The 12,469-nt window shown below is 42.6% G+C and overlaps 1 protein-coding gene across 1 annotated transcript in view; it reads right to left on the reverse strand.

Annotated features, from left to right (window-relative positions):
• Positions 1–8,595: 8,595 nt before the first annotated feature.
• SLC25A43 (solute carrier family 25 member 43) overlaps positions 8,596–12,469 on the reverse strand; it is a 37,836-nt gene continuing 33,962 nt past the window's right edge. Inside the window, exons 4-5 of the mRNA XM_087426387.1 lie at positions 11,145–11,279; positions 8,596–10,441 (exon numbers count right to left, since the gene is read on the reverse strand). Of these exons, the coding sequence (XP_087282513.1) occupies positions 10,241–10,441; positions 11,145–11,279 (336 nt within the window). The 3' untranslated portion in view covers positions 8,596–10,240. The remainder of the gene's footprint in view (positions 10,442–11,144; positions 11,280–12,469) is intronic.

Here is a 12,469-nt window from a genome sequence, read left to right on the forward strand (position 1 = left end):
GTGAACTAGGCTGGCATTTGGCTCCCTGGACCCCAGGTAAAGTGCTCTTGGATGTAGTAGATTCCTGAATTCCAGAAACGTTTAGAGGAATAAATAGAATTAGATTGACAGCCATTGTGTCAATTGACAAGTGCTTACTGAGCCCCTTAATCATTTGCTACGCAGGTTCTTTAAAACCTACTTGTTAGCTTGAGTGCACTCCCTCAGGTTCAGAACAGGAGCCTAGAGTGTAATCACAAATTCTGTCTAAGTAATCACAACAATGTTTATAAAAATAAGGATAGCTGTTGAAAACTGCAATTGCAGCTGAACCCTAGGTGCCTAGCATGCTGAACACATCCAGGGCTTATCCCTCACTTTACTTTCTTGCCCTTTCCCACCTTCTCCAGATCTGCCCGTTATTGTTGTTAGTGCCCTCAAGTGGATTCCGACTCCTAGTGACCCTGTGTACAGTAGAGTGGACCCCTGCCTGGACCCCTCACCTTCCAGGCCTGCATCAGACAATGCTCTGCTGCTCTTCATGGGATTTTCATGACCAATTTTTGGGGAAGTGGGTGGCCAGGTCATCCTTCCTAGTCTGTCTTAGTCTGGAAGTTCTGCTGAAACCTGTCCACCATGGTTGACTCTACTGGTATTTGAAATACCGGTGGCATAGCTTTCAGCATCCCAGCAACACGCAGCCACCACAGTATGACAACCAACAGACTGGTGATGTGGTTCCCTGACCAGGAAACAAACCCGGAACGTGACGGTGAGAGCGCCAAATCTTAACCACTAGACTACTGGGGCTGTCAGATCTGCCTGTTAAAGGACCCAGTTCTAGGGTTCCTCCAGATTGTCCGCCTTCCTCTCAGTTATACTTTGCAATCTGCTAAGTCTTCCCGAGAACCCCAGCAATCCGAAGTGATGGGCACACCCTGCAAGTGTTCAAAGAAGAGCAATTTTGAATCCAGCTTTGTTGCTCCTGGGGGATATCTTTGACCTGTGTTAATGAGAGGCTGCTACTTTTCTTGTTAGCTGATTATGACAGTGATGCAGCTGGATACAGAAATGACCTTGCGTACAGTTTCAGAGAATGAAAGAGTATATTCTCTTTTTTTTTATTATTTTTTTTTAATAGGAATGTGCTATTATAGGATTTATTTATTTATTTATTTTTTCCCCCAAAGCCCCAGCAGATAGTTGTACGTCATAGATGCACATCCTTCCAGTTGCTGTACGTGGGACACGGCCTCAGCATGGCCGGAGAAGCGGTGCGTTGGTGCGCGCCTGGGATCCGAACCCAGGCCGCCAGCAGCGGAGCGCGTGCACTTAACCGCTAAGCCACGGGGCCGGCCCGAAAGAGTATATTCTCTGAAAGTGATAGTCACTCCTCTCCCTCTACTAGTGAGAGAATTAAGAGCTAAAGTAAAAATCTACAGAGCATTTTATTTAGAGAGGTGGCTTTTAGAACGCATTTCAAAATAAAATTTAAAGCCTTTCTAGTTCAAACTGTTGACATTCTGATTCATGCATTTTCATTCAAATATTTATTTCTCTTTGATACGCCTGGCCATCACTTATGTACCCTTTTTCTACCGTTCGCTGACCACATCTGCTATTCCCTTTGAGCACGATGTCCCTACTGTATTCTATTCCAAAGCTCTTACTGTTTCAAGCACTTCCACATTTACTGTTCTGTCAGATTTCTATCTCTCCACAAAAAGATGATCAAATAATTACATAGAATTTGTCCCTTCTCAGTCTCTGGGTGCCTAAGTGTAGTTTTCTTGAAGATGAAATAAAAGTTGGGTCATTTCAAAGCAACTTCATGCCATGACTTGATATTTTGCTCAATCCGCTGTGAGCTGGAGCTCTCCTACTTGCCTATCGCCAGGTGTACTTCAAGGAGTCAGATGTTCTCAAAAGTGTCAAGGTCATGAAAGACAAAGAAAGACTGAGGCACTGTCACAGATTAAAGGAGACTAAGGAAAATGACAGTTTAATGCAATGTGTGATCCCGGATTGGATCCTGGACCATAAAAAGGACATTGGTGGTACTACTGGTGAAATTTGAATATCTGTAGATTAGTGAATAGTATTCTACCAATGCTATTCTTAGTTACAGTGGTTATGTCAGATGTTAACATTTGGAGAAGCTGAGTGAAGGATATATGGAAATTCTTTATACTGGTTTTTTTGGGCAACATTTTTATGTCTGCAAGTTAAAAAAAAAGTAAAGAAAGAAGAAAAATAAGAAGAAACCAGGAGCAAGAACCCAAGAAAATAGAGACTAATGTTAATGATAATGATGATGATGTTGATAATGATACATGGCTGGTCAATTTATTAAAAACAAATTCCTCCAGTGAGGCATGGTGGGGGCTAAGTGTTAGTAACTACTGTGTTCCTGGAAACTATGTAGAATACATGTATAATTAAGAAAGAGGAACTAAAGCTAAGGCAGTGCCTAGTAATTCTCAAGAAAAAACAAGGAAGAAGGTCAGAAATGATACTTGAGGCCTCAGTTATTTATGTACCAACACACCCAGAATATGGGTAATAAAGTGAATGTAAAATGTTGATACAAGCATGAAGACACGATTTTATAGGTATCATTCAAACTTGGTAGAATGGGACTTCTGACTGACATCTGGAAAAGGAAGGGTAAACCTGGTTCAGAAAGCTACCATCTAGAAGGAGAGCAGAGTAGTAACATATCAAGAAGGTATAACCAGTAATTCATTGGCTAGAGGGTGAAAAGCATTCAGTGAAAATGAAAGTGATTGTAGCTGTGGAAGTATATGAGAGACTGCCTAGAGAGATTAAAGCTACTAGTAGTACTTCATAAAACCGTCACATAGGCGAGAAATGGCAATCAGAGACATAAACCATCTGAATATCTGCTGGAACTTGCATTATTCTGATAGCAACACATTGGATAAATTTTTGACTCTCTTGCTGATAATTCCAGTTCTCAGAAGACTGAAGAAGCAGTGAAGTAAATTGCTCAACTGGGCTTAATTCTGACAATAAATAAGGAAGATCTGGTTAGCGAAGTGAAAGTGACAAGAATCTTGGGGAAACTGACCATGCCTCGTGCATCTGTTAAGCAAAAGAATGCTAGGCATGGTCAGATAGGTTAACTAATGTGTGTGTGTGGTAAACTTCAAAAGGATCAGAGAAAAGATAAGTATGCTCTCCTGGCCAGACATCAAAAGAGAAAGATCGCTCGAGAGGGCAACAGATTGCTAAGATAAATTCAGACCTGTATGATTTGGAAACATTCCAATGAGAAATTAAAAGGGGAGAGATATCTAATAAACTAAAGGATCCTTACAGATTATTCTCTGATGAGCTCAGATTTTAAAAGTACATGTATAGATGACAGGAGGGCTAGGCTTCCAAAGACAAAGACCAAAGAGTATCACAAACTTGTAGGAACTGAATCAGAAGGGGTAAAGTCCAGAATAAACCCAGGCTTATACAATGGGAAGGACCACAGTAAAGGGTTCTAAGGCTTTGTTTAGTGCAGGACATTTAAGGACAAGGAGCTGGAGCTTAACGGTAGCAAGTGTGAGAAAGAACAGGGGGTCTTAGTTGACTGTGAGTTGGCAGTCACTCACAGTGACTATGAGTCATTAGTCATTTTTGGTAATGCTAAGGAGTCTTGAGTTGGACCAAGAGGATGGTGGTGAACAGATCAGGGGGACTTTCAGTCCCACTTGGGCCACTCTGGGCTGGCCAGCCCATAGAGCTTTGTGCTCATTTCTGGATGCCATGTTTAAGAGGATATTAACAGACTGGAACATATTCAAAGAAGGCAGTCAGGAAAGTGAAGTGCCTGTTAATCATGTCATATGAGAAATGGCTGAATGAATTAGAGCTATTGAACTGGAAAAGAGCTTTGGGTGAAGGAAGGACATCATAACTGTCTTCATAATTGAAGGACTGTCGGGTAGAAGAGAATTAGACGTTCTATATGGGATCAACACCAGCTGCTAGAAGTTTCACGAAGGTAGACTTCAGCTGAACAAGAAATAACTTGCTAAAATATGAGCTACTTAAAGGTGGAATGGGTTGCTTTATGAGGTAGGGAACTTCTTGTCGCTGGAAATGTTAAGAGTTGAGGCAGAATAGTCACCTGTTAGGGACACTGTTGAGGAGATTTCTGTCTTGGCTGGGGAGAGTTCTACACCCTTCCAATTCTAAGATTCTGTGGCCTGATGCTTTTGAATCTATAAGATTGAATAGATTTGAGCATCTGAGTTTGGGAAGCTGGGACAAAATAGACAGAGAGAGGTAATTTAGCTCAGTGGTCAAGTGGGTGGGCCCTGGAGCCACACTGCTTGAGTTCAAGGACTGGCTCTGCCACTTGCTGTCAGGCCTTGGGTAAGTTGCTTAACCTCTCCAAACTTCAACATCTTCAGGTGTAAAGTGGGAATAATAATAGTACCTATACCTTGAAGGACTGTAGGGACAATTAAATGAGATAATGTATGAATGAACAGTCTGGTACATAGTAAGCATTTCAATACATGTTAGATTTGATTAATACTAAGAAAAATACTAACTTAGGTTCACCAACCCTTGAGTTTTAATGAACAAATCACTCCACCCCTGCTTAAGCCAGTGCTCCCTCCCAGGTAAGGACCCTACCTATAATTTGGTAACCATATCAGAGACCATATAAGCAGAGTTTGAATCTCTAACAGGTACCCAGAAAAAGCACTCTCAGTTTTCAGACCTGGCTTGTATTTGCAATACGGAAGACTGTAATATCACACTTGTGTTTGCAGTGAAATTACTGAGGAGAAAACAACGCTCATCGTTTGTGGGCCAGTCTTCCTGTCTCTCATTACTATTTCAGCTTCTGGAACAATCGAGCTCTCATCCAGTTTTCATCACATCACCTACGTTGCTGAAGAAACCGGTGACTCTCCTTTGCTTAGTGGCTCAGACCTAAACGCCTCAGCTTAGCATTTGAAGCCTTTCTCACCCAAGGATTTTATTTCTGGCCCCTCTGGGCAGGCTTAGAAAGCATTAGATGGATTCCAGCCCTGGGTAACTGCTTACAGCAAAACAAAACAAGTCTTATTGCTGCAGTATAATTATCAGACAATAAAACTGTACATATTTAAAGTGTACAACTTGATAAGTTTTTCACATATGTATACACCTATGAAACTATCACCACAATTAAGATAGTGAACATATCCATCACCACACTAAATTTTCTCATGCCCCATTGTAATCCCTCTCTCTCTCCCCAAGCAACCACTGATCTGCTGTCACTACAGAGTAGTTTGCATTTCCTAGAATTTCATATAAATGGAATCATATAGTATGTACCTTTTTTTTGGAGGGGTCTGGCTTCTTTCACTTGATATATATATTTTGAAATTCAGTCATGCTTTTTCGTGTATAAATAGTCAATTCCTTTCTATTGCTAAGTAGTTCCATTGTATGGATATATCACATTTTGTTTACCTTTTCATCAGTTGATAGACGTTTGGGTCATTTCCACTTTTTACCTATTATGAATGATGCTGCTATAAACATTCCTGTGCAACTCTTTATGTGGACATATGTTTTCATTTCTCTGGGATATATACCTAGGAGTGGAATTGCTGGGTCATATGGTAACTCTGTGTCGAACTACTTGAGGAATTGCCAGACTGTTTTCAAAAATGACTGTACCATTTTACATCCCCAACTGCAGGGTATAAGAGTTCCAGTTCCTCCACATCTTGAGGCCTTTCTTTAGCCACCATCTCCTCAGTGTCATTTTTCCTTGCTTCTCCTCCTCCAGGAGTTTCTTCCCATCCACTCCTTTGGTGGTCTCGTTCAGTCTCTTGGCTTTAAACATCATCCATCTGCTGACAACACCCACATTTCTATCTGCAGCCACCGTTCTCCCCTGAACCCCAGACTTATCCTGGTTTGGCCACATGGTCCTGGTTTATGCTTATTATCCTGACACAATTATTAATAGTGTTCTGGTGTATTAGTTTCCTATTGCTGCTGTAACAAATTACTGCAAACTCGGCGGTTTAAGCAACACAAATGGATTATCTTATAGTTCTGGAAGTCAAAAGTCTGATGTGGGTCTCACTGTGCTAAAATCTAGGTGTCTAGCAGGACACTTTCTGAATGATGGGACATAAACAGGTCCCTTTCTGGAGGCTATAGGGGAAAGTCCATTTCCTGGCTCATTCAGGTTGTTGGCTGAATTGAATTCCTGTGGTTGTAGGACTGAAGTTCCCATTTTCTTGCTGGCAGTCAGCTGAGGGTTATTCTCAGCTTCTAGAGGCCACCTCCATTCCTTGGCTCCTGGGCACCTTTGTCTTCAAAGCCAGCAACAATGAATCAAGTCCTTCTTATGCCTCATTTCTTCTGCCTCTTGTTCCATCCTTGAGTCTCTCTGACCCACTCTTCCACTTTTAAGGACTTGTGTGATTAGATTGGGCCCACCCATATAAGCCATGATAATCTCTCCGTCTCAATGTCCTTAACCTTAATCACATCTGCAAAGTCTTTTTGCCATTTAAGGCAAATACTCACAGGTTCTAGGGACTAGGATGTGGCCACCCTTGGAGGGGTCATTATTCTGTCTACCACAACTGGTTTGGACAATTACACAGACAGCCTATGCTTGAGCCAATGGTTTACTTGACTTCTCTACTTGGATGTCTCCATGGGCATTTTTTCTTTTTGAGGAAGATCAGCCCTGAGCTAACGTCCATGCTAATCCTCCTCTTTTTGCTCAGGAAGACCGGCTCTGAGCTAACATCCACTGCCAATCCTCCTCCTTTTTTTCCCCCCAAAGCCCCAGTAGATAGTTGTATGTCATAGTTGCACGTCCTTCTAGTTGCTGTATGTGGGACACGGCCTCAGCATGGCCGGAGAAGCGGTGCGTCGGTGTGCGCCCGGGATCCGAACCTGGGCCGCCAGCAGCGGAGCGCGTGCACTTAACTGCTTGGCCATGGTGCTGGCCCCAAAAGAGAACTTTTAACTCCTTCCCTACCAAAACTCTGGCCCTCACCAGTCTTCTCCACATCAGCAAATGGCAACATTATCTCCCTTGTTACTCAAGTCAAAAGCCAAAAACCTAGGTGCCTTCCTTTTATTTCCTACATTCAATTGCTCAGCAAATCCTGCTGAGTCCAACTCCTAAATATGTCTTGAACCCATTCTCCTCTTCATCTTTATTGCCGCCATTCTAGTCCAAGCCATCATTTCTTACCTGGACTTTGTAATAATCTCTTAACTGGTCTTCCCACTCACAGCCTTGCTTCCCTCCAATCTATTATCCATGCAGCAACCAGAGGGATATTTTAAAAATGAAAATCAGATTTTATTCCTTCTCTGCATAAAAACCATCAGTGACTCTCCACTGCATTTAGAATAAAATCTAACTTCTTACTATGGCCCAAATGGCCGTCTGATCTGGCCCTCTATCCAACCTCGTCTCCTACACTCGCTCATTCACTCACCACTCTGGCTACACTCATCTCTTTGCTGTTCACTGAGTCTTCCCCACCACCAGTACCACTTCTGCACTTTCTGTTCCCTCTGCCAGGAGTGCTCTTCTCCCTAGTTCTTTGCATGGTTGGCTCATTCTCATCTTATAGGACTCATCTCAAAGGTCAACTCTCAGAGTGGCCTTCCCTGGCTCCCTGATTTAAAATATTTCCCTCACCCTCACATAATTCTCTAATAAGCACCCGGTTTATCCCCTTCATAACATTACAATCTGTAATCACCTAGCTTATTGATTAGTCTACTTTTGTATTGACTGCCACCCTCACTAGAATGTAAGCTCCATGAGGGCAAGGACCTTATCTGCCTCATGTCCCACTGTGTCCAGAGTGCCCAGCATGCCCAGCAGTTGTTGAATAAATGCATGAACTCTATTCCAAACACCTTGTGCTTGCTTCCACCTCTGTGACACTGCACATGCCCTGCATTCCACCTGCAATGCCCTCCAACCTATTCTTTTTTTTAATTTTTATTTATTTATTTTTCCCCCAAAGCCCCAGTAGATAGCTGTGTGTCATAGTTGCACATCCTTCTAGTTGCTGTATGTGGGACGCAGCCTCAGCACGGCCAGAGAAGCAGCGCGTCGGTGCGCGCCCGGGATCCGAACCTGGGCCGCCAGCAGAGGAGCGTGCACTTAACCGCTAAGCCACGGGGCCGGCCCCAACCTATTCTTGACCAACTAACATCCTCTCACTTCCTTCCAAACGTAGTTCAAGACTCATTACCTCCAAAACCCCCTGCTCATTTCTGGCCCTTCTCAACTATGATGATCCCCTTAATCATTGATTCAGTAAGTATACATTGAGGCCCTTGGCAATCTTGTGAACAGTTGTTACCACATTATCATGCCTTTGCTTGTGTTTGCTTTGTAATTATAGTCATTTCATGTATGTAGGCATGTTTTGTTCCTTAAGACTGTAAGTGACTCCTGGGTCAATATTGCCTCACATTTCTTTATTACAATTTTCCTAAAGCACTTAGTCCAGTTTGGTGCAGACTGCCAGCCATAAAGTAGAAAAGCAGAACACACCCTTCTTACCTCTGAGAAAATGAACATAGCTGGGAGTTTATTTTAGGAACAGAACTAGAGTTTTAAAGAGTTGTTCTGAAATTAGAAAAATGAGGCATATTCTTTCCCCCATTCAATTTATTGAAAAAAATAAAAACTGCAGCTCAGAAAACATTCCTCTGTGTGGCAGTAGCAAGAGCTTAGCTATCTATCTCATAATAGTTGGGGAAGAATACACAGAAGATATTAACATGATGTAAGTAAACTGAAGTTAGGATTTAGATTTAGTAAAAAAATAAATTTTTTTTTTCAGATTTCAGAACTTTTTAAAAAGTTGTTCACCTCAAGGAAAACAGTAACAAATATGAAATATTCACTCTGGGTAAAGAATTTGCCACCCTCCAAACTCTAACAAACACATTGGGCCACAGATGAGATTTTCACATGGGTATTAACTGCTATTCCCCATAAAACGCAGTCTGCCACAGCAGTTGGAAAAATGAGTGATTTTGGTATATTTTAACTCTGAGAGGTTCTGAGAGTTTAAAGATTTTGGCCAGTATATATTTAACCATAGTTTTATAACTCATATTAGTGATAAATGACTAACGCATCATTTTTCTTTGGAAAATAAATTTAATGGGGAAAAATACTTTCAACATATTGAAAGCTTCTGTGTGTGTGTGTGTATATATATACATAAATTAACAACTTAATATTGGATACTGTTTTTTTAATGCATAGATAGGCACTACTCAAAAGTATAGTTATATAAACTTGACATAGAATCCCCAAGGTGGAACAATCTGCAATTTGATTTTTTAAAAATCTAGTAGAGATGATTAGCCTGACTGAAGTGTTTTTCAGTTACATTTTTTTTGGTATGTGTGCTAAATGTTCTATTTGATCCTTTGTAGGCAACCGGGATATCTGGTGAGAATAACTTAAGTTGACTAAATAATTTATTTTCAGGGTAGGCTTGCAAGCAAGTTAAAAAGGCAGAGAATTCAGGCCACTTGAACTGTACACGACTTCAAGTGGAAGGTCTTTCGGAGCATAATTAAGCAGTCATGGTAAATACTGCCTTCCTGAAACACAAGATTCTAAGGCTGGGATGCTTCAAATTTAAATAAAGAAGGACGGTTCTACAATGATAGTGATAACTTTTAAATGTTAAATGTTTTCATTTAGTTTCTGATAAGGCATACTTTACATTGTGGTGTGTACACTCAGAAGTCAGGAAAAATTATGAGTTCTAGAACTGTATTGGGAAGCCTTGGGTCAAATTGAGTGAAACTAGGCTGACGTGGGTTACTGTAAGCTGTGACCCTGTGGCTGAGCTCCTGACGTGGTATCTGCTCAGCCACTTCAACTGCACGTTGCTTTGAGGTGTCATGGCAATGCCCTTTCTTTGGTGCCGTGTAAATTGCACGTTTACATTCAGAGTGTAAATTGCACATTCCATTAGTGCTATAAAATCTGTTATAAAATCTGGTAGATGCCATCATGAGACGGTCATGATGGGAAACCTTCCCATGGTGCAGGTGTTCACAGGGACATCAGTCTGGAGCTCAGAGGGGGTGCACAGCTGCGTCTTCTCATTTCCAAGAGCAGCATTTCTCGTCGCTCCACACGTGCACAATTATGAGGCTACATTTATCTGTGATTACAACACACCTTCAGTCAGTGCACTTCTAGTGCCATTCAGTTTTAAAGAGTTGGCTTTTTAGACTTTAGTCGACCAGTTTTGAAGAACTTCTTTAATTCGCGTAATTCCTGGGGCTTCAAACTCTGATCCACCCCTGGGGTCAATTTATAGGTCAGAGGAGACACAATGTAACCATTTTGGTAAAGACAGATTCTCTTGCAGAACTCAAAGGTGCCAAACATAACTCCAAAATATGGAACTATCTGTTTAGAAAGAAAATGAAACTCATGTTAAAATCCTAAAAAGAAAACGTCAATGAGTCTGCAATCAATTGCATCAGGGTAAACTGAGACAAAGTCTGTGGACAACACAACAGAGTTCTTTTTGGAATCAGGGAAGATGGCAGAATGAAAGCTGGCACAGTGAGTGGGGGAGAAGAATGGCCGAGTGATGGAAGGGCATGCCCCGGGGAAGCATGGGTCTAGATTAATATGCACGTTGACATATGCCTGTCAACATATGCTTGTCTTGACTGGAATCATTCATGCGTCAACTAGTGCAAGGTTAGTCCAGAGTTCTTAACCTTAGTTTTTGGTCCTGGAGTTCTTTGGGAATATGATGAAAGCTATGGATCCTCTCCCCAGAAAGATGCATGTATGCACATACATACACATTTTTCCATATGATTTTAGGATGGGGGGTTAGATTCCCCTTAGGAGTCCATGAACCCCCCATGTTAGGAACCCCTACACTAAATGCTCAGCTCCTCTGAGATGCGGTATCAGATGCCCAACACCGCACAAGGTCTCCTCTCTTCAGGGCTGACTGCCAGCCTGCAGTCATGGGCCTTGTGCTACCATCAGTGCTGGAGGGGGCGTTTCCATGCAAACTGTAGGGGGAGCGGCAAAGGAACAGGGTAGAATTGGGAGACACAGAGAAGCAGTAGAGACTGACCACTCCTCTCACCTTCAACAAGTTGGCTGTCAATCCATTCCAGAGCCCCAGTACCCCTTGGGCCTTCACTATCTGCCGGAAGCAGTCCACTGCTCCTGAGAAATGGACGTCGACTCCTCCACAGTGGGGAAGGTAGGGGCTCTGAGCCTGGCAGGAAATAGAAGATGGGATGAGGTGATTTAGTCACCAGGAAATAAATGTTCTAGTCAAAGTAGCCAGGGTCTCAAGTCTGGACTCCAGATGCAATGTCCTGGCCAAGGTGAGGGCAAAGAATGGCTGCCACAGGGCTCTTCTTGTTCCATGGGCTTAGAACGAATATTAATAAGCAGTCAAGTCATGATGCTCTGTTCACATACTTGTGGTTTATTGTGCTTAGAAGGAAGCAGCCATTTGGGACAGAGTCAACTTCACACTTAGCTTGCTTTCCAACCTATGCCCTCTGGACATGATAAACACACTCCCATGTCCTTACCCTTTTTAAAGTGCCCTCCTGCTTCCCTGTCTTAACTGATCCCTTCTCTGTGAAGCTCTCAAGTGGGGGCTGCTCATTTCCCCACTTCACAGATGTCCCAGGGTGGGGAGCAGAGTGATGGTGGCATTCTTCTAGCTCCCTCTTGCTGTTCCCAGACTCTGACTCCTTCCCTCTCATGCCAGAAGCTCTCAGCTGGGGCTCATGTCACTGAACCATATTCTTTGTCGCTGCTCTCATCTACTGACCTCCTGGCCACTCTTCCACATTCACTGAAGACTGTGACATCTGTTGGCTCCCCGTCTCCCAGATTCACCACCATCTCAGGGGATGTGGGCATCTATAAAGACAACCCATCCCATACGCAGTTTCTGGACCTTGACTGCAGTGATCCTCACCTCTACACCTCTTTGGCCACCCCATGTACTTTATCACCACCCCCAGAACTATCCTGACCAATCACAAAATGCCTTCTCTCCGAAAGTAACTTTTTTGTCCTTTTGTTCCCCTTTAGAAAAACAATTTTATGATCAGATGAAATGACTTTCAATATACTATCTAGATAGAAAATTAACACTACTTGTCCACTATGAGAAAACCAGCCCCCATAGCTGGTTTTCAGAAATGGTGTCAAGTTCACATTAAGTTATGCACATACTTTGGGTTGTTTCTGAAATGTCTAGTTGCAGTGGAACCCAGATTTTCCGTGTGGGAGAGGCAGTATAGGACACCAGTCAGAAGACCAGAAACTCTGGAGGTGGGCAGGTCGGGGTCTAGGCTGGCTGCTTCACTTACTGGCCGTCTGACCCTGGGCAACTTACCTAACCTTCTTGAGCTTCAGTCTCCTTATTTAGAAAATGGGAATAGT

This window comes from Ceratotherium simum, chromosome X (assembly GCF_057802395.1).
Source record: "Ceratotherium simum simum isolate JZ-2026a chromosome X, ASM5780239v1, whole genome shotgun sequence".
NCBI classification, from domain to species: domain Eukaryota; kingdom Metazoa; phylum Chordata; class Mammalia; order Perissodactyla; family Rhinocerotidae; genus Ceratotherium; species Ceratotherium simum.